A 23,076-nucleotide genomic window follows, 5' to 3' on the forward strand; every position below is an offset into this window, starting at 1 on the left:
GGGAAGCATCAGGAGCTGAAAAATGACTGGTCGAGACTCTTCACACGCCAAGAGCAACACAGTGTCACTGAGCATGCGTAATGCTCGCTCCCGGTGAAGTCCACGTTCTGGGAAATTCACGGGCTAAACGTTCCCTCAAGTCAAGAGAATTAGAACAGGGATGTCTAACCTTGGCAACTTGAAGACTTGTGGACTTCGACTCCCAGAATTCCTCAGCTTTGCTGGCTGAGGAGTTCTGGGAATCGAAGTCCACAAGTCTTCAAGTTGCCAAGGTTGGACAGCGTTCTCGACCCACGCTGAGGTATCCAGTATTGCCTTCCCGTTAAAAAAAAAAGCCTTTCCGTTCTAAACCGGAAGCGGAATCAGGGCGGGCCACCAGGAAGAACTTCCGGTGGAAGTGGCGTGCGCCGCCGCCGTGCCGCCGCCGCCGCCTAAGGGCTGGTCGCCTGTCGCAAGTTCTTTTCTTGTTCTCGTCGCTGCGTGGCGTGTCTGGGGTGAAAGGAGCCGAAAGAAACGGGGGAGGTTCGCCGACGGGTCGAAGCCAGGAGGAGTTTCCACGCGTTGTGAGGGAGGTTAGCGGCAGCAGCAGCAGAAGAGCCCGGAGGGATGTGGCGGAGGCAGCGCTGATGGTTGCCGCTGCTGTGACTCTGGCACTCGAGAAGGAGAAGGTCGGCGGAGCTTCACGCCCGGGCTCGAGGAACGCTTTCTGGCCGCGGAGGGCGACCCTCCTGCATCGCGGCGACCATTGTGCCCTCCCCGCGGCGTCTCGCGGCTCCTCGTTTCCTTTCCTGTCTGTCCGTTCCCCGATCGATCCAGGATGGCTTCTTCCTCGGGCAACGACGACGATCTGACCATCCCGCGGGCGGCCATCAATAAGATGATCAAGGAGACGCTGCCCAACGTGCGGGTGGCCAACGACGCCCGGGAGCTGGTCGTCAACTGCTGCACCGAGTTCATCCACCTCATCTCCTCCGAGGCCAACGAGATCTGCAACAAGTCGGAGAAGAAGACCATCTCCCCCGAGCATGTCATCCAAGGCAAGAACCACCTTCGCCTGGCCTTGCTCCTTCACGCACCCTGAAACTCCATTGGTTCCTCCCCAATGGGACGGTTTGCCATTACCGCTGCTACCGGTGTGCTGCCATGCTCAGCTTTGCTTCTCTTGCGTGCGCACACTGCACACGTCCCAGTGTGTTTTTGCTTCTGGGTAAGAAGCAAAAACGCACTGAAATCTTTCAAGGGGACGCAGCTGTAAGATTCCAGCGATTTTTTTTATTTTTGCTTCTGCGGGTGCACAGAAGCAAAACAAAATCACCCAAATCTCTCTCATGCGCGCATCCCCTCACGAGATTTTGCTTCTGCACATGTGCACAAAGCAAAAATATGCTGAAACACGCGCATACACGCAAGAGAACTGAAGCTGCGTACGCAGTGCACTGTTCGCTACTAGTGCACTGTCCTCTACAGCAGTGTTTCCCAACCGTGGCAACTTGAAGATATTTGGACTTCAACTCCCAGAATTCCCCAGCCAGCAAATGCTGGCTGGGGAATTCTGTGAGTTAAAGTCCAGATATTCAAATTGCCACGGTTGGGAAACACTGCTCTACAGTACCAGTAGTAGCCCATACTGGATCCTCCCCACCCCTTGATCTATAACAGGAGATTTTTAATTTTTCCTTTGTTACGTTCCTTAGCACCCATTAAGCTATAACTTCATAGCCTGAAAGTACAGTGGTACCTCTACCTGAGAATGCCTCTACTTAAGAACTTTTCCAAATAAGAACCGGGTGTTCAAGATTTTTTTGCCTCTTCTCAAGACCCATTTTCTACTTAAGAACCCGAGCCTGGAAAAATTTCCCAGGAAATTTGAGAGTGGCATGAGGGCCCGGCCAGTTGCCTGCCATTCCCCCTTCAATCCCGGACTTTTCTGGGCTGCCAGAGGAGCCTTCCGGTGGCACTTAAGGAGGCTTTGGCAGTCCAGAGTGGACAGGGCGTTTTCCTTTCTCTGGGCACTTGGAGTAAACCTCTGCCAGCGCCCAGAGAAAAGAAATGCTCCCTTCGCTCTGGACAGTAACTCTCCTCCTCCTCTTCTTCCTCCTCCTTCCAACCCAAATTCCAAACTTTTATTTCTTTCCTAATGGGTTTGCATGCATTATTGGCTTTTACATTGATTCCTATGGGAAAAATTGCTTCTACTTACAAACTTTTCTACTTAAGAACCTGGTCACGGAACAAATTAAGTAGAGGTACCACTGTATTCCCTTCATCACTCCATCCCTTTTCCTATTAGCCCAATCGCTTGAGTTTTTCAAATACTGTATACCTGATATACGGGTTGTCCTCAATTTAACAACCACAATAGAGCCCCAGATTTATGTCGCTACAGAAGAAATGGGTTAAGTTGGGTTTTGCCCCATTTTACCGCCTTTCTTGCCGCAGTTGTTAAGCGAATCACTGTGGTTGATCCTGTTGTTAAATAAAACTGGTTTCCCCCTTGACTTTTGCTTGTGAGAAGGTCGCAAAAGGTGATCACATGACCTTGGGACACAGCAATGGTCATAAACATGAACCAGTTGCCAAGCGTCTGAATTTTGATTGCTTAAAGATGGGGATGTGGCCATGGCTGTAACTGTGAAAAATAAGCATAAATCACATTTCTCAATGCCATTGTAACTTTGAATAGTCACTAAATGAACTATTGTAAAGCGAGGGCTACCTGTACTTGGCTAAGATACTCATCTGCACTTGGGTGTCTGCCTCTGCTCCCTATCAAAGCTAGTTCATTGCACATTCCATCCCTTCAGGCAACTTGGTAACAGTAGAAATCCGACAGGCAGGAGCTGTTTATCTGGAAATTTTGGTACATCTTAATTGTTGTATCTTAATAAGTTTGCATGAAAGAGACACTTTGCAGATGTCAGCTTAATTCTAAAGAAGCACGTTTTAAAAATGAAGTGCCTATACAGAATTCTGTAGCAGTAGTAAATTCTCTAATTGGAAAAGGGGAGGCACTAATTTTTATGCAAGGCTTATGGGATGATCTAAAAGTGGGTGAAGGCTATATGAGGCTGAACAAATATTTATGTTAAAAAAAACAGGGATGTTTTCTATAGTTATACAGTGTTCCCTCGATTTTCGCAGGTTCAAACTTCGCGAATAGCCTATACCACGTTTTTTAAAAAAATATTACCGGTAGTTAAAAAATACTTCGCAATTTTTTTTCTATACCACGGTTTTTCCCACCCGATGATGTCATACGTCATCACCAAACTAATAATTTTTGCAAATAAATAACAAAAAAATAATTATTATTGTTAATAAATAATTATGTTTATAAATATCAGGATCACTAAGTGTTTTATTCAATGGTGAGTACCAGTAATAATGGTGAGTAAATGGTTGTTAAGGGAATGGGAAATGGTAATTTAGGGGTTTAAAGTGTTAAGGGATGGCTTGTGATACTGTCCATAGCCAAAAATGGTGTATTTACTTCCGCATCTCTACTTCGCGGAAATTCGACTTTCGCGAGCAGTCTCGGAACGCATCCCCCGCGAAAATCGAGGGAACACTGTAGTTATAGTTTATTAGATTTGTATGCCACCCCTCTCTGGATGTTGTGAATGAGTTGGCTGACTGATTTTAGTATATATGGGATTTTAGTAGTAATTTTTAATTAATTAGATTTGTTGTATTGTTTTTTTGTATTCTGTGAGCTGCCCCGAGTCTTCGGAGAAGGGCGGCATACAAATTTAATAAATAATAATATTTGAGAAGATAACTAATTATAATTCCTTGCTTCCTGTAACTTTCTAAAAACAGTTTTGTTCTCTTGCTTGCCTTTTAATGAAACTGAAGGATCCTAGTCAAAGAATGTTTATCACGATTCTTTGCTGATTCTCATAAGACAACTAGACTATTAATTCTTAACTTTTCTAAAAGGAATATTAGGGTGGGTTTACATTGTATTGAGTGAACAGAAGAGAACAGTGAAAGTAACCAAGATCCTTGTTTCATTCAGCTGGTTTTTGATAATATGTACTACAGTACTTTCGGAATCGAGACATGTTTGCTGCTTTAAGAATAGAAAATGAAAAAGCTGCAAAAACCGAGAGTAGTTCCACTGTGCCACATACAGAGACTAGCATTTTTTTCCCCTTGCAGAGATCAGAGATTTCAAGGAGCCAGACCTGTCCCATAGCTGGTTCTTGGCTTTGTGTATATACTTGTTCTATATCGTGTTATTCTAGTATGGCATCAAAACCCTGACTTGGGTAGATGACAGCCACGCCTCAAGGATGGTTTAGCTGATTTCCCTGTGCGTAGCAAACAAATGGCTTAGATGATTTTTGTGCTATCTTCCACCTCTGATTCTGTGAGGTGCACGGTGCTACAGAAACTTCTATACTAAGCCTGATCTCTATTTTATTAAGATTTTTTTTTATTTTTCACAGTTTTGAACCTCCTGCCTCAAAAATATTTTCTATAGTACAAAAAGTGAATTGTATAATTCACTTTGCTTACAGCTGTCAATAAGCACAAAAAAATGCAAGACGTAGAAGTTTTGACTGTTAGAATCACTTAGAATGATTCTAAGGTTTGGACTTCCACAGTATCTAATTTCCCCCTGAGACCAGTATATAGTCCCCCAAATTGAGAAATAAATAAAAATGCACATTTCAACAGAATGACAGATGTATTTTGGTTAAGCTCAAGAATATAACAAATAGTGACTATTCATTTTTGCTCATAGATTTGCACATAATTGCCCAAGGTTGAAATTAACATCTCATTCAGTATATGCACACCCAAGACTTAGCACATTTTTCTGGCCTGACTAAGCAAAAGAACTGAATGAAAGTCTGATTCATCTTAACATTAACATTGTCCTGCAGTAATAACTCTCTGGAAATACCTTTGTCCAGTTAACAGTAGTGAGGCCATGTCTACCTCAGAGCCAATGTTTGCATAGGCCAAGGCCAATATTAAACTGGCTGCGTCTCTCTTCTCTTTGCCCTTCCATTTCTAGTTAAGGAATATTTGATTTTTATGAGCATTTGTGTGGTTCAGGGTACCAAGATTGCTCCCTGTTGTATTAGACTATACCTAAACTCAGGCTTTTATGGCACTGGGAATTCCCATTCTGTTGGCTATGAGGGACAAGGAAAATGATGTGCCAGGAAGCAGATGAATGGTGCAAATAAGTATCTAAAGTATTTGTTTTCCTGGACCAATCAGAATTAATATAAGTTGGCCTCTTAGAACAAATATAAGACACTATATTATTTACTATATGCTATATTATATACTATATTGTTGTGAGCCATCCCAAATTCTCGGAGAGGGGCGGCATACAAATCTAATAAATTATTATTATTATTATTATTATTATTATTATTATTATTATTATTATTATTATTATTATTATTATTATTATTATGGAACTTAACATACAGTGGAACCCCGACATAAGAGCTGCTCGACTTAAGAGCTACTCGAGATAAGAGCTGGGAGAGGAGAGACATTTTTTTATTTTATTTTATTTATTACTTGGATTTGTATGCCGCCCCTCTCTGCGATACGAGCCGAGAAGAGCCGGGCTGGCTTACTTTCCTTCCTTCCCGCGCTGATGCAGAGCCACTCGAACAAAGCGTCGCGCCCCTCTGATGCTTTCGGCGGCTTCCGAAGCGACGCTGGGCTCTTTTGCCGCCAAAAGCGTCAGGGGGGCGTGACGCTTTGTTCGCGTGGCTCTGCATCAGCGCGGGAAGGAAGGAAAGTAAGCCAGCCCGGCTCTTCTCGGCTCGTATCCCGGCACTTGGTGAGTGGAGAGGCGGTCGCCTCCCCTGCCGCCCCACTCTGGGGGTCCTTGGCTTCTGCTGGGGGTGGGGGGATCCGAACGCTGTTTTGAATTTCACATTCCGAGTGGCCCAAACGCCAAAAGCGAACTTCCGCACCTCAGGAGTTAGCTCGCAAACGGCGCGGCTGTTTTAAAACATCGCTGCCAGCCTGGGGGGGAGAGGGAAAGGGGGGAGAGGGGGGAGAGAAAGAGAGAGGGAGAGAGAGAAAGAGAGAGGGAAAGGGGGGGAGAGGGGGGAGAGAAAGAGAGAGGGATAGAGAGAGAGAGAGTGAGAGATGCTCAGTGAGCCTTTCTTTGAAGTTGCCTTTCTTTCTTTCTTTCTTTCTTTCTTTCTCTCTCTCTTTCTTTTTCTCTCTTGCTCTGTTGCTCTTTCATTCTTTTTTCTTTCTCTTTCTTTCTTTCTTTCTCTTTCTTTCTGTCTTTCTTTCTCTTGCTTTCTTTCTTTCTCTTGCTTTCTCTCCTTCCTTCCCTCCTTCCATTTCTTTCATTCTCCCTCTCTATTTTTATTTCTCTTTCATTTTCTTTCTTTCTCTCTTGCTTTCTTGCTTTCTTGCTCTTTTTCTTTCTCTCTTTTACCTTCCCTTCCTCTATTTCTTGCTTTCCTTTTCCTTCCTCCCTTCTTTCCTCCCTCTACAGGATTGGGTGGCAGTGAAGTTACTCTCCCCTTTCATAAGTTTCCTTGCCTCCTTCCTCTGTTCCTGTCCCTTCACCCTTTCTTTCTTTCTTCCTTCCTTTCTTTCTTTCCTTCCTTCCTTTCCTCCCTCCATTTCTTGCTTTCCTTTTCCTTCCTCCCTTCTTTCCTCCCTCTACAGGATTGGGTGGCAGTGAAGTTGAATAAATAACTACAGTTTAATGAATGAAAATAAAAGTTTGCCATGTTGATTGTTTTGGGTAAAAAGAGGAAGGGAAGGAAAGCTCTCAGCTTATCATCTTATTAATAAGTAAAGTTACATTTATTCTTGCAATGTCTTTTTGCATAATTTAGACTAACTTTGTGAGTTTTTTGAGGGCTGGAACCAATTAAAATTATTTACATTAATTCCTATGGGGAAAAGTCGTTCGAGATAAGAGCTGCTCGACTTAAGAGCCCAGGTCCGGAACGAATTAAACTCGTATCTCGAGGTACCACTGTAGTTACATTTTTTATGAGTCCACGAACTTTCTGTTTTATTTTTACTTATCTACTGCAGAGTAGATAAAAGAGCCAAGGTGGCGCAGCAGGTAGAGTACAGTACTGCAGGCCACTAAAGCTGACTAGATCTGTAGGTCAGCGGTTCAAATCTCATCACCGGCTCAAGGTTGACTCAGCCTTCCATCCTTCCGAGGTGGGTAAAATGAGGACCCGGATTGTGGGGACAATATGCTGGCTCTGTTAAAAAGTGCTATTGCTAACATGTTGTAAGCCGCCTTGAGTCTAAGGAGAAGGGCGGCATTAAAAAATAGAATAAATAAATAAATTTGGTTTAAAATGATAGCTAGGCATGACATCGAAGTTAGTAGTATTTTTCTCATTCGTAGTTGAAGGCTTTTAGTAGCTCAATAAAATGTACAATATTCTCTAGCCTAATCAGCCCTGAAGCCAATTTATCCTTCTTAAATCTCAGGAATATGAAATTATACACAGTTAAAGGAAGTCATTTTTGCCCTTTTCCATTACATTCTGCACAGTGTTATATTATGTTTCAAACATTTAATGTAAATTTCATGAACATTCATAAAAGAACAAAAGACCTAGCCATTCAGCCCATCATGAACTTTAAATGTTTCTGCACAATTTAAGAAAATATTTATTCTGGACTTGCAGAGCAGTTTCGCTTTTTGATGAGGTCTAGATCTTTTTTGTTAGCAGTGCTGCAGCATCAAAGCAAAACTCTTGAGAAAGCCAAACAGATCTGAAAAGATTATTGTATGAGAGAAAAGATAAATTTGGCTGATCTTTAGAACAATTCTAAGACACTATATATATATATATATATATAGATAGATAGATAGATAGATAGATAGATAGATAGATAGATAGATAGATAGATAGATAGATAAATATAGATATATTTTTAAATTAAAGGAATGGGTTGTGAGATATCACAGATTTAAGTAGTTCTTTAATTAAAATATTTCCACTTGGAGAAGTATATGGCACATCAAGGTTTTTCGCTAGACTCAGTTACGCTAAGTTCATAAGAAAGCGTTTTTTTCCCTTTCTTACAAATTAACCTGACAATGCAGTATTGAATCTTGACAAATGTGGATTCAACATGTTGATCAAATGTTACAAAACAATAATCAAAATATCTAATACTGCATTAGTATTGAATCTACATATGTGTCAATGTAATGAAGTACAAGTGATACAGTGGTCTCATTTAAGATTTTATTCAGTGAATATTTTGCAAAATATAGGTACCCCCTTACAACTCTTTTTGTTTAGAAGCCATTCACCATTCACGTGCAAAAAATTGCAACCAGTCCTGCCACTTATGACCATTATAGCATCCCCATGGTCACATGATCAAAATTCCAGGGCTTGGCAACGGACATGTATTTATAACAGTTGCATGTAATCGCCATTTATGACCTTCCCAACTGATTTCTAGCAAGGAAAGACAATGGGTAAAGTTACATTTGTTTAACCCCATGTTCAGTCAACGAAGCAGTGGAAATGATGTGCCTGTGCCTGGAGGCTGTTGGGGCCTGGATGGGTGTCAACAAGCTCAAATTCAACCCAGACAAGACGGAGTGGCTGTGGGTCTTGCCTCCCAAGGACAATTCCATCTGTCTGTCCATTACCCTGGGGGGGGGAATTATTGACCCCCTCAGAGAGGGTTCGCAACTTGGGCGTCCTCGATCCACAGCTAACATTGGAACACCATCTTTCGGCTGTGGCGAGGAGGGCGTTTGCCCAGGTTCGCCTGGTGCACCAGTTGCGGCCCTATTTGGACAGGGAGTCATTGCTCACAGACGCTCATGCCCTTATCACCTCGTGGTTCGACTACTGCAATGCTCTCTACATGGGGCTACCTTTGAAAAGTGTTCGGAAACTTCAGATCGTGCAGAATGCGGCCGCGAGAGCTATCGTGGCGGGGCTTCCTAGATTCGCCCATGTTCCTACAACACTCCGTGGCCTGCACTGGCTGCCGATTGGTTTCCGGTCACAATTCAAAGTGTTGGTAATGACCTTTAAAGCCCTACATGGCATTGGACCAGAGTACCTCCGGAACCGCCTGCTACCGCACGAATCCCAGCGACCAATAAGGTCCCACAGAGTTGGCCTTCTCCGGGTCCCGTCGACCAAACAATGTCGTTTGGCGGGCCCCAGGGGAAGAGCCTTCTCTGTGGCGGCCCCGGCCCTCTGGAATCAACTCCCCCCGGAGATTAGAACGGCCCCCACCCTCCTTGTCTTTCACAAGTTACTCAAGACCCACCTATATCGCCAGGCATGGGGGAATTAAGACATCTCCCCCAGGCTTTCTTATATTTTACGTTTGGTATGTATGTGTTGTATGGTTTTTAAATTGTTGGGGGTTTTTAATGTAATTTTATTATTAGATTTGTTCCATTGTTATACTGTTTTTATTGTTGTTGTGAGCCGCCCGAGTCTTCAGAGAGGGGCGGCATACAAATCTAATAAATTGAATTGAATTGAATTGAATTAACAACTGCCCGATTCTCTTAAAAACCACAGTGATCACTTAGCAGGTGCAGCGATTTAGCAACTGTGTCAAAAAAGCCATAAAACTGGGTGCAACTTACTTAACAATCAACTTGCTTAGTGATAGAAATTCTGGTCCTAAATTGTAGATGTAAGTTGAGGAATACCCCTCTATAGAAATATATGAAGTCCATGTATGAACAATTATATGTGTATGACAGTTTACTGGAGTTTTAAAATAGTATAGGAAAAGGATACAGTTGTTTACATACAGATTAGCTTCAGGTGATGGATTGCATTTATGATGGATTGCATTCAGATGGTGTCCCTTTTTATCAGTGGAAGTTGGTGCTCTCCTTATTCAGTGGAAGTTAGTGCTCTTCATTTGTATCCAAAAGTTTTATATCAATAAAGGGACTTCACTCCAACTTTCTTTGTTATTTCTTAAAAAGCTACCAACATAAGGATTTTGCATTATCACGTACAAATGCCATGTGAGCAATAAAAATATGCTAATCATTTTATATTCATTTGCAGACTGCCAGTTATGCTATCTTGCTATCTTTTTATCTAAAATTATTTGACTTTATCACGGTTTTTTTTATTCCTAGCGTTAGAAAGCTTGGGATTTGGTTCCTATATCAGTGAGGTGAAAGAAGTCTTACAAGAATGCAAAACTGTAGCATTAAAAAGAAGAAAGGCTAATTCCCGTTTGGAAAACAGTGGCATTCCTGAAGAAGAACTCCTCAGGCAGCAGCAAGAGTTATTTGCAAAAGTAAGTGGGAAAACAGTTATGAATACTTTCTGTTAATTAATTGTAACACTTTCTGTTAATTAATTGAAGCAATTAACCTCAACATCCAGGAACTCAAAGTACGTAGTATTCTCTTACTCAGTTTCCTCTGCAATAATGCTTTAAATGCCCCAGAGTTTTTTTAAAAAGGGAGTTTATTAGCCCAAAGTGACTCAGAGAACTTCAATGGCTGAAGTTGGAATAGATTCTGGGTTTCCCCTAATTCCAATCCAGCTTCTTCAGTGCATAGAATAATGGATGCAATGTTGTCTATATTTCTGTGAATAAATGTTATCATCAATGAAAATGGATCCCCTTGCCTCAAATTTCATAGCCTTTGGAATTTTTGGAATTGCTGCTCTATGAGTACCTGCCAGATTGGCCAAATTTTGTTATTGGCCATTTCAAAACAATCGGGGTTTTGTTGTTGTTGTTGTTGTAATCCTAGACTGTGTCCTGGAAATGATTAAGACATCTTCTTGGCAAGATCTGTTTACTATATACCGTGCTTCCCCAAAAATAAGACTGGGACTTATTTTTTTTTATTTCCCCCAAAATGTCCCTGGCCTTATTATCGGGGATGGCTTATTTTCGGGAGGTACAGTAGACGCCTCACCTGCCACCTCCAAATTGCGCCCCACCGAGACACGTTTCCCACCTGGGACTTGTAGTTCCGTTGTGTTCCTCAGCATTGTCTCCAGGGAAGAAATTACATTGTACTGGTAAAAAAGCTTATCATGGGTTCAGTCAAACCTGGATGGGTGCTAACAGGCTCAAACTCAATCCTGACAAGACAGAGTGGCTATGGGTACCGCCTCCCAAGCACACGGCCATCTGTCCGTCCATCACCCTGGGAGGGGGATCATTGATCCCATCAGAGAGGTTTTGCAACTTGGACATCCTCCTCGATCCTCAGCTGACTTTAGAACATCATCTTTCAGCTGTGGCGAAGGGGGTGTTCGCACAAGTCCGCCTGGTGCACCAGTTGTGGCCCTATTTGGACAGGGAGGCTTTGCTCACGGTCACTCATGCCCTTATCACCTCGAGGTTTGACTACTGCAATGCTGTCTACATAGGGCTACCTCTGAAGAGCGTTCGGAAATTGCAAATTGTGCAGAATGCATCCACGCGAGCAGTCATGGGCTTATCCAGACATGTACATATCTCTCCAACATTCTGTGGACTGGTTTTCGGACACAATTCAAAGTGTTGGTTATGACCTATAAAGCCCTGCATGGCATTGGACCAGAAAACCTACGGGACCGCCTCCTGCCGCATGAATCCCAGCGACTGGTTAGGTTCCACAGAGTTGGCCTTCTCCAGATCCCATCAACTAGACAATGCCGGTTGGTGGGGCCTAGGGGAAGAGCCTTCTCTGTGGGGGGGCCAGCTCTCTGGAATCAACTCCCCCCGGAGATCCATATTGCCCCCACCCTCCCTGCCTTCCGCAAGAGTCTCAAGACTCACTTATGTCGCCAGGCCTGGGGCCATTAGATTCTTGCCCCTTGGCCGATGAATGGATTGAGAGAAACTGATTGAATGAGAATGATTGGTTTTTTAGGGTTTTTAGTTTCAGATTATAATTAATTGGACCCAAAATGTTATGTACTGTTTTATTATATGCTGTGAGCCGCCCCAAGTCCTCGGAGAGGGGCGGCATAAAAGTCCAATGAATAAATAATAAATAAATAAACTTCTTGAACTTGCAAGAGGTTTTCTTTTACCAGTACAAGGGGCTTTCTTCCCTGGACACAACCCTGAGGAACATGACGGAGCTACAGGTAGGACACGTGTCTCGCAGTCCTCCCCACCGCAATATCCCCGTTGTGGCAAGGGAGAGAATCGGGACAGGCAGAAGCCGCCAGGTAAGGAGCGCTGGACCAGAGTGGCCACTGCCCTGGCTGGATTTAGAGGCCAAAGAGCCGGAGTTTGAGGCAAAGAAAGAAAGACTTCTGCTTCTTTCCTTCCGTGCAGCCAAAAGCAGAAGCAGCAGAAGTCTTTCTTTCTTTCACCCAAACTTCGGCTGTTGCAGGAGAAGATTCCCTCGATTCTGGTCGCTCTTTACCTGGTGTCTTCTGCCTGTCCTGATTCTCCCCCTTACTGCCCGTATGAGAGAGAAAGAGAGCAGTCGAGAGGCAGCTATGCACACACCTCAAAGGGCTGGCTTGGCTGCTCTGGGCTGCCTGCAGCAGCGTTTTAAAACATGCCCCTGCTTTCTTGGAGGCAGGGATCGATGCTCACTTCCTCTTCCACTCAGGCAGAAGCACGTTTTAAATTGCCGTAGGCAGAGCCCAGAAGAGCCAACGTAGTCCTGCCGGGTGTGTGCGCACCCATCTATCACTTGCTATCGGTCTTGCGGCTGTGAGCCGCTCTTTCTGCAGCAACAGGCACAGCTAAAGGGGAAGTGGGAGGCAAGCGAAGGAGGCAGTGGCGACAGGAGGCAGAGCCAAAGGAGCAATGGCAAAGCTGAAGAGGCGGTGGGAGGCGCGTGCGGGAAGGAGGTGGTGACGGTGGGAGGCAGAGCCGAAGGCGCTTGCTCTCTCTCTCCCAGCCGGGAGCCAGTCTTTCTGCGGCAGCACTCTTTTGGCTGGGGGAGAGAGAGAGAGAGAGAGGTGGCTTCATGCATCCCAAGCGGCAGTGGCTTTACTGCTCTGGGCTGCCTTCAGCAGCATTTTGAATCGCTCCTGCCTGCGATGAAGGTATCGAGGCTTGCCTCCTGTTCTTCGCAGGCAGGAGCAGGTTTCAAACTAATCTAGGAAGAGCCCAGATGAGCCGAGTTAGTCCCGCGGGGTGTTTGCGCACCTGCCTCTCACTTGCTCTCGCTCTCCTGGCCAAGAGTGCCCACTGGAGAAAGAGAGGCTCCTGGCATGTTCCCTCCCCCTTTCCCTGGAAAGTATTTGGGCGGGGGCCTTATTTTTGGCGGGGGGAGCTTATTCCAAGGCATGTCCCCAAAAGCCATGTCGGGCTTATTATCAGGACATGTCTTATTATAGGGGAAAGACGGTAATAGATGAAAATGGATATGCTTAAGTTAAGTCCAAGCAAAAACATCTATAGTAAGACTATTGCATAGCTGTTTTTTTCAGATATTGAAGGAAATCTGCAAGTTTGCAATTGATAAAATGTAATATTATCAATTGTTCTGTATACTTGAGTTACGGTAGCAGTTTGGACCAGAATTTATATTGCTAAGCGATGTGGTCGTAAGGAGAAGGATTTAGGGGTAGTGATTTCTGACAGTCTCAAAATGGGTGAGCAGTGTGGTCAGGCAGTAGGAAAAGCAAGTAGGATGCTTGGCTGCATAGCTAGAGGTATAACAAGCAGGAAGAGGGAGATTGTGATCCCCTTATATAGAGCGCTGGTGAGACCACATTTGGAATACTGTGTTCAGTTCTGGAGACCTCACCTACAAAAAGATATTGACAAAATTGAACGGGTCCAAAGACGGGCTACAAGAATGGTGGAAGGTCTTAAGCATAAAACGTATCAAGAAAGACTTCAGGAACTCAATCTGTATAGTCTGGAGGACAGAAGGAAAAGGGGGGACATGATCGAAACATTTAAATATGTTAAAGGGTTAAATAAGGTTCAGGAGGGAAGTGTTTTTAATAGGAAAGTGAACACAAGAACAAGGGGACACAATCTGAAGTTAGTTGGGGGAAAGATCAAAGGCAAGGTGAGAAAATATTATTTCACTGAAAGAGTAGTAGATCCTTGGAACAAACTTCCAGCAGACGTGGTTGGTAAATCCGCAGTAACTGAATTTAAACATGCCTGGGATAAACATATATCCATTGTAAGATAAAATACAGGAAATAGTATAAGGGCAGACTAGATGGACCATGAGGTCTTTTTCTTCCGTCAGTTTTCTATGTTTCTAAGCTTGACATGCAAGTGCATCACTTAGCAATGGCAATCCCAGCATTTTCTGTTGCTGTCGTTAACCAGATTCAGTCAGCTGTTAGTTGAGGACCCATTCCGATCCAAATATTCCTGGCTAGGTCCCCCCCAACTCCATTCCCTCCCAGACAGCCTAAATCAGCATCATGGTGCAAAGCATTCCAAGGCCCCTGTACTCTGCCAGATCAGCCGACCTTCATCAGCTTCTTGTTTTGCTGCTGACCAAGCAAACTCAGTTTGGGATTTTGCCAGGCCACTGCTGGCCATGTGACATTTTTCCCCCCCCAAGCTTCTCAGAAGAAACAAGTGTGTGCAATCTTAGGAAGAAGAGTCTGTAGAGAGTCTCAGTGATCATCCAGAGTCATGGTTGCCCCAAAGGTTCTTTTTCAGGAGGTAACTGGACTTTCTTGGGGGGGTTTTCTTTCAAAGTCATTTAGCTTCTCAACCAAGAAGCTTCTTCAGCGCTGATAGAATAGTGAGGAATGGAAGGATTCTGTCAGAGCTGAAGAACCTTCCTGGATGAGAAACAAAATAACTTCAAAAGAGAAAAATAAGAAAGTCCAGTTACCGCCTGAGAAAGGACCTTTGGGACTTAGGAAGATTTCACATGCCCAACAGCTGCCTCTTGAAGGACCAGGCCAGGTGTGTAGAAGCAAGAAAACAGCAAAGGTTAGCTGGGTGGCAGAATGCAGGGGCCATGGAGTTCAGGAGAACAGAAGGGCAGAGATGGAGGAAGGTGGTGGTAGAGGAGAGTTGAAGTTGTCCTACAATCATAAGAGTGGGTGATCTGCTAAGTGCCCAACTTTTTGGTCATGTCACCAGGGGAATAACAACAATGTGTCAGGCCGAAGCCATCGTTTGAGTTAAAGACTTTGGCCTGCCACAATTAGAGTAGTACCATGGGAATTAGGAGGAGTGGTTGCATCTGTATAGTCTGGGGGACAGAAGGAAAAGGGGGGACATGATCGAAACATTTAAATATGTAAAAGGGTTAAATAAGGTTCAGGAGGGAAGTGTTTTTAATAGGAAAGTGAACACAAGAACAAGGGGACACAATCTGAAGTTAGTTGGGGGAAAGATCAAAAGCAACGTGAGAAAATATTATTTCACTGAAAGAGTAGTAGATCCTTGGAACAAACTTCCAGCACACGTTGGTAAATCCACAGTAACTGAATTTAAACATGCCTGGGATAAACATATCCATTGTAAGATAAAATACAGGAAATAGTATAAGGGTAGACTAGATGGACCATGAGGTCTTTTTCTGCCGTCAGTCTTCTATGTTTCTATGAAGAGGAAGACACTAGCCACAACAAATCTCTTTCTTGAAGATCCAAGGTCATCCTTTGTTCAGCACCAGTGGAAGTAAGGAAGAGGTCTGTAGATATGCAGACAGTCGGACAATCAGCCCACCTGATGAACTTGTAGGTGTGGGGATGAAGGATGAACTTTAACCTGGGTGGGGAACTGTAGAAAAAGTTTAGTACAGTGGTACCTCGAGATACGAGTTTAATTCGTTCCGGACCTGGGCTCTTAAGTCGAGCAGCTCTTATCTCGAACGACTTTTCCCCATAGGAATTAATGTAAATAATTTTAATTGGTTCCAGCCCTCAAAAAACTCACAAAGTTAGTCTAAATTATGCAGAAAGACATGTTTTTAATGAAGAAATGTACATGTACATATAAATGAATAATGAAGTTTCTTTCACTTAACTTGTAAACTTTCTTAAACTTTTAAATTTACATATGTTCAACTTCTCTGCCACCCAATCCTGTAGGACAGAGGTCCCCAACCCTTTTTGCACCAGGGACCGGCTTTAAGCGATCAAGAGAGGAATGGGTGAATGAATGGACGGAGGGTGGGAAGGAAGGAAGGAAAGAGGGAAGGGACAGGAACAGAGGAAGGAAGCAAGGAAACTTATGAAAGGGGAGAATAAGAGAGGAATGAGTGAAGGGAGGGAGGGAGGGAAGAAGGTGGGAAGGAGAAAGAAAAGAAGAAATAGAGGAAGGGAAGGTAAAAGAGAGAAAGAAAAAGAACAAGAAAGAAAGCTGCAAGCACCCCCCCGAGCCCCCCAGGCCGGCTGCAACCTTTTAAAACACGCGCGCCGCTTCGCAGCTGTCTCCTGAAGCCGAACGCGGAAGTTAGCGTTCGGCTTCAGGAGACAGCTCCTTGGCGCTTGTATCTCGAATTTGGGCTTGTAAGTAGAACAAAAATATCTCTCCCCTCCCAGCTCTTATCTCGAGTTGCTCTTAAGTAGAGCAGCTCTTATGTCGGGGTTCCACTGTACTGGTATGTCTACATTTTGTAACCAACATGACTCTGACAATAAATTGGAACGTGGAAGAAAGCCAAGGTTTGGACTCTGATTTATTTCTCATATGTTATTTGGAACGCTGACACAATGGCTATAACTTTGGGGACTGAATATACCATTCATTCAGCACTGCCCTAATTTTGAATGACTGCTGAACAAATTGTAACTTGAGGATTACCTATACTCAAAACAGTTTAGGAATAAGCAAGGAAAGTGAGGAGGAAAAACTCAAACAACGATTATGGAAAATTACAAACCAAAGCGATCATTCTCCTGTTCCCGGCAGGATTGCATTGCTCTTGATGTGTAGAAAACAGATTACTCTCTTGAAATCTTTCTCTCCAGTCTCTCTGGTTTGAGATCACATGAAGAGGGTCCCTGTGATTTGCATTAATTCCTTTGTCATGTAAGTCACTTGCTAAGCAGGTGCTCATTAAGCTATCAGAAGTGTCATTCATCTTGAGAAATGGCCAAATCACTTCATCTGCTCTTTCTTATCTTACCTATTTCCCATTTATATCACAGTACAGTATATTGTACAGGAGTAGGCAAAGTTGGCTCTTCTGTGACTTGTGGACTTCAACTCCCAGAATTCCTGAGCCAATCATGCTAGCTCAGGAATTCTGGGAGTTGAAGTCCACATGTCATAGAAGAGCCAACTTTGCCTACCCCGACTTAGTACAATAATTGTTGCCCTGTATTGCATTCTTTATTAAGAATGTTGTACAGTTTCCTGGTAAACTTATATCGGGTTCTTTCATTATCCCCCTCCAGCGGAATACAATGTGCAGCTACTCCTAATCTGTAAATGACTACTTTCAGGTTATCCATGATAACCTAAATAATAATATCAAGTTGTACTTTCTGACATACTATACATTTAGCCAATACATTCATATTTAAATTTACACTTTTATTTCCTTACACATATTCAACCCTGTTCCATAAAATCAGATCACATTCATATTTATTACATTCTTCCCCTTTTTCTTAATTTCTTTGACACAGAAAATATCTGTGTTTCTTTTATTTCCTGTTTTAATTCATGCTGTTTGTCATTTTATATTCTAAGTCGCAATCTATATGTCAGGGCCATTGCCATAGATACTGATATTGTGGCCTTCACATAAAGCATTTAGTACCTGCTTAGAGAAGGAAAAGACTGGTTTGCCATCTCTAATTATATCTATGACCCTTGAAACATTTCCTGCTGTCACCAATGACAGGAGTAGTCAATTTTGCCCATTGTGCCAGAAGTACAAGAAGTCTAGTTCTGCCCCAAGTTTGACAACAGTATTCTCTGAGACGCTTATCTAGAGTCTATCTTACAAGCCAACATAGTTATCTATAGCTCCGCAATTTAGAAGTACAGTATATACAATGTGTTGTCATGCAGAGTGTATTGTCATCTACAGGTAGACCTTGATTAAGAACTGAGTCAGTTTGAAATTACAACAGTGGTGAAAAAGTAAATTTGTAACAAATGCCCACATTTACAGTCTTTTCAGTCTCTCCCTCTCCCTTCCTCTGTCATGTGTTAGCTATCACAGTCAGTTAGTATTCATCCTGTATTTGACTCATTTTTATCTTCCTTTTCCCCCACTAGCAGAATAAGCAATTGCCCAAGCAGAGTATCTCTTCTTGAGCTGTTTTTCTTTGCAGTGAGAATGCCTCTAAAAAGTGCTAACCACAAGTTAACAAGCTCAGCTCTGTGACCTCAATTAGCCTGCTTGCAGCTGCTGCCTGTAACTGACAAGACTTTAATTGCTTTCACACTTTCAACTTTTGTTTGTCCCAAGGGGCTTGGGACTCAGCATGCTAGACAAACAGCACTAATAAATCCTTTCAATATGTTTTCAGTTGTGTGCCGGCCAACTCTTGTAATCCCATTTTCTCCAATTAATATAAATAAAGCCATTGATTATCTTTGTGCTAAGGGATGAACATTTGATCCCAGTGACGCCCACCTTGATAATGTTCAGGAAGTTATTGTGAAGATCTGGTTATTCTCCCACACCAGAGATGGCCTGCTACGGGAACGGTTAGGTGCTTTGCTGCGGTAGCAATTTTTAGGATGTACATGCAGCTGTGCATGTGCAACAAGCGAAATGTTGTGTGAAGATGCTCGCGCGAGCAAGATTTTTGCGAGCCGCCCCAAGTCCTCGGAGAGGGGCGGCATAGAAATCCAATAAATAAATAAATAATAAATACATTTCAGCGATTTATAGATTTAGATTTATTGGATTTATAGGCTGCCCCTCTCCGCAAACTTCCATGCTTCCGTGCATGCGCGGAAGCAAAAATATCAGCAAAAATCACTGAAATCTCGTTCTCATGTGCATCCTCACACAAGATTTCCCTTGCTGCACATACACAGAAGCCAATTCTTGCACCCCCAGACACGTGCATGGCCGCAACAGCCTCGGAGCCCGCACCAGTAGTACCGAAGCCGGCAGTCCTTCACTGTCCCACACCTTGTAGTAGGTTAAAGGTCAAACTCCCATTGATGGATTTGTGTCTCTATGTCTATCTTCAGGTTGCATATGAATCTTTTTGATATTATTCTGATTTTTCATTACTGTAAACCACCCAGAATCATCAGGAGCAGGAGAGCCTCCAAATTGTAATAGATAAGTAGGTAAACAAGCAAAACAGGTTTGTTATCCCAAAGTTATTATTTTAAAGGAAAAGCTTCTATAAATGCCATTCTAAAAGCTATGTAATCCCCCCCCCCCCCATTAGCTGGCAGGCATATAGTGATATACAGTGCACTGCATCAATTCATTCTAAACTTCCTTCTTTACCTTCCTAGGCTAGACAACAGCAGGCAGAGCTGGCCCAGCAGGAATGGCTTCAAATGCAACAAGCTGCTCAACAGGCCCAGCTTGCTGCTGCCTCTGCCAGTGCAATCAACCAGGCAGGATCTTCTCAAGATGAAGATGATGAAGACGACATCTGAAATGTTTCTAGGCTGGAGCTTTCAGTCCTCACCAAGAAATAGTTTTCCTGCACAACAAAACCAGTGAAATTAATGCTTGCCTGTAACTTTGTCTTCACCTTGGACCAGCCATTGGTATTTTAAGGACGTCTGCTGTTGTGTGCTGTACATGTCAAAACTGTCTTTTTGAACTTTTGAGGACTTAAGGTTCAGTATCATATCAACTTTGGATTTTTAATGGTGTTTATGGAAATTTTAGACAGCTGTGCGTCATTTATTTGATCAACAGTGTTACAATAACGTTTATAAAATATAGCAGAATTTATACAGAAAACTCTAAATTCACACTTGCATTTCTCTTCCCTTTTAACCATAGAATCTTGTGTAAACATTTTTTTAATTTGTGTTTTTGAAATAGAGAAAGCATTTAATCTGCTTTGGGGAGGAAAAGCAAAAGCAAAGGGTTTGGCGTACTTTGAATTCTTTGTCTTTTAAGTAAGGAAAGAGATACATGGCAATAAATAACATTGCTAAATATTACCAATCTGAGAAATTATACATTTTTGCCAAACTAGAAAAATGTATGTTTAATAGCCGTTGTACAGATACATGATTTTTTTTTGTATGGGGTAAAAAAAATTAAAAATAAAACCCAGAACTTTATTATGATATTGATTCAGTGTTCTGAGCAAAACAGGTATTTCATTTCAAATGTTCCTCGATTTGGAGAATTAAAATGGTTATTGTTTAAAAGCTGTTTGATTTTAACAGTAGATGGGGTTATGAGCATAGTCTAAGCATGTTATAATGCACATGCTACTTGAAGGAAAAATAAAAATTTGGAAGAACAGATTTGTTTTTAATTCTGTTTGATGAGGAATACTTAAATAGGACTATGAAAGCAAACATTGGAATTAACGAGCATGCTCACTGTCAAAGGAATTTTTATTTAATTCTGATTATTAAAGTGTTGTCGTCAGCACAATGTTAACAGTTTTTCAGGTTAGTCTACCAATAGAGAAGTTTTTTCTTGTCAAACTGGTGGCATCTACATTCAGATATGGGACTAAATAACAATTTAGTTTCAAAAGTTTAGTGGCTTGAAAGTCTAGGCCAGCCAACAAAACCTGAATGAGGAATATCTTTTAGGGTGTGATTTTTTAAAAAAGAACAGTACTCAGATTATATATTTGGGGGAAAAAAAACCTCATTTTTCTGGTACTTTTTTGCAGAGGAAAGGTGCAATCTCAGGTTTTGCATACGGATACATGAAACATTTTAAAAATGATACGATTTTGATGATTACAGAAATACGCAACTGAAAGGCAAAGCAGAAGACTAAATTAAAGACATTCAATTAAAGGCCTGGCTGCAATTTAATTTTTAAGAGGTTTCCCATAAATTAACTTGCATCATTATTTATACACTGGTTACTGAGAAATATGTTTGTTTGAATGTTAAGCTGAAAAAAAAAGATGGGTTCAACTTGTTAAGTATTGGGACAAGATTTAGTTGTCATGAAGGTTGATGTACCAAAGGTAGAAACACTAGGCTAATGAAACTGTGTTAATGTGCAGTGTTGGCTTTTCTAATCTGTACTATGATACCCTTTCTCTTCCTGTTTTAAATGAAACACTTTTTTTAAGCAAAAACATTTTATTTTCTGATGCAGGGTTCAGGTTAATATTTTACTGCATCTGGCATGTATCATAAGTTTGAATCCCTGCAACTTTTCCTTTGGACATTCTTGTGCTTTTTCATATGCTGTATTCCTCAAGCAATAAAATTCAAATGTGTTTTTTTATTTAATGCTTGAATGTTCAGCTTTTGGGGGGATAATGCCATAGAGAAGCTTAACACAATTCACATTTATTTGGGTGGATTATGCACCTTCTTTAATAGCCAGGATGAAGTAACCAAAGAGGTGCTCAGAAGAGGTCTTTTATTCGAGCCAGTCCTTCAATGGTCATGTAATTTTCTCTTAATTACTCTTCCCCCAAATGTACAGGTAGTCCTCAACTTGCAACAGTTCATTTAGTGACCACTCCAAGTTACATCAGAAGATTGAAGAAGGTGATCGCATGACCCTGAGACAATGCAACTGTCATAAATACATTTGCCAAGCGTTTGAACTTTGATCACATGACCGTGACAATGCTGCAATGATTATAAGTGTGGCAAAATGTGGTAAGTGTGAAAAAAAATCATAAATCACTTACAACATCGGTCACTAAAGGAATGATGTAAGCTGAGGACTATCTGTATTCAAGAACACACCTGATCTATGTAACATAAGTACAGCTAATTGGTCATGTATAAAAATATTTGTTTGTTGGAATTGGTTAGCCCTCTACCTCCCAATGAACTGCATTCTTGATCTATGGAACTATTGCTGATCATTTTCAGGTCCTTCTCTTTTTTTTTAATCCTTTCATTCCAACACCATTAGGAGCTTCCTTTTGCATAATTCGGTTTTTTCAGTTCTGATTTGAGAAGAGACTTTTAATATGAAGCCCAAAGAAGATCTGTGATACAATTCTGATGCTATTTTTTTTTTCTATCCTAATTTCTGTTTCCTGGAATTCTTGTTGAAAGAGGCATATCAGTTCCTTTTTAATAAACCAAGGGTTATAGTAGTTGAATTTTAGGAACAGTTTAAGTCATTACAATGGGGACACTGAAAAAGGTATTTCCCAATGTCTGGGTAATTGTCAGCAAAACAGGGTAAGTCCTAACATTGAAATCTTTGGGGGTGAAGTTTAGTGCTTCTGGGTGAGTAGTGAAGGTTCTGGAGCTAGATTATAGTCAAGTATTGAGGATAATTCTACAAGACATTTTTTATAGGGAGTGCGATCCAGATAGGGCGGGGTTAAGGATGGTGCCATATTTTGCTGATAATGACTCATTCACACTGAAAAGAGGCAATTGTTTTGCAAACTTGCAAACCTCAGAATAGGTTGAGCAATAGCAGGCAGAATTGTAGGTTGTGCTGCGGCAAACGAGTCTGACAGCCTATTCATCATGCACTAACGACAACTGTAGCTTCCTGAACAGTTGCTTTATTGATCTGAAACTTTACGGTTTCCTATAACAGCAAATAACGTAGATGTAGAAAATTCCAAATATAGCCCAAGCATCACCACTGTCTCAAGGACCTTGATCTACCAGAACAGGGGTAGGCAAAGTTGGCTCTTCTATGGCATGTGGACTTCCAACTCCCAGAATACCTGAGTCAGCATAATTGCCTCGGATTCTGGGAGTTGAAGTCCACATGTCATAGAAGAGCCAACTTTGCCTACCCCTGTACCAGAACCTGAAGATTTCTACCTAAAGTAGGATAGAGAATTATTAGAACTTTTCAAAAGTTGTTTCTGGAAGCCTCAGCCAGAACAGCCAATAATGATGGAACTAGCAATGCTTGCAGGCAATGTTCCACATCCTTGAAGGACTAAACCCTGGGTGGAGGTTGGTAGACTGCTGGCAAATTTGTTCTTTGGACTTAGATTTATTCTTTAGACTTAGATCAATGCCCCCACCACCCACCACCAGGCGGGCTAAGGCCACTTGGGAGGTGACATGTGAGTGGGTGATGGTGATCGTAAATGCTACTTTGAGGGCAGGGATGGT

The 23,076-nt window shown here is 42.2% G+C and overlaps 1 protein-coding gene across 1 annotated transcript; it reads left to right on the forward strand.

The window, feature by feature from the left end:
* The first annotated feature begins 342 nt into the window (after positions 1–342).
* On the forward strand, positions 343–21,253 carry DR1 (down-regulator of transcription 1). The gene is made up of 3 exons (XM_070746498.1): positions 343–1,037; positions 10,115–10,278; positions 19,324–21,253. Exons 1-3 carry the CDS (start codon positions 818–820, stop codon positions 19,468–19,470), a joined length of 531 nt encoding a protein of 176 aa, XP_070602599.1. The 5' UTR covers positions 343–817; the 3' UTR covers positions 19,471–21,253.
* Positions 21,254–23,076: the final 1,823 nt, after the last annotated feature.

The sequence above is a fragment of the Erythrolamprus reginae genome, chromosome 3, assembly GCF_031021105.1.
Source record: "Erythrolamprus reginae isolate rEryReg1 chromosome 3, rEryReg1.hap1, whole genome shotgun sequence".
NCBI classification, from domain to species: domain Eukaryota; kingdom Metazoa; phylum Chordata; class Lepidosauria; order Squamata; family Dipsadidae; genus Erythrolamprus; species Erythrolamprus reginae.

Bases quoted from the DNA above. Each gene is read 5' to 3' on its own strand.
- DR1 (XM_070746498.1), top strand. From the start codon at position 818: ATGGCTTCTTCCTCGGGCAACGACGACGATCTGACCATCCCGCGGGCG. The intron at 1,038-10,114 runs GCAAGAACCACC...TTTTATTCCTAG, and splicing joins CCCCGAGCATGTCATCCAAG to CGTTAGAAAGCTTGGGATTT. The intron at 10,279-19,323 runs GTAAGTGGGAAA...TTACCTTCCTAG, and splicing joins AGCAAGAGTTATTTGCAAAA to GCTAGACAACAGCAGGCAGA.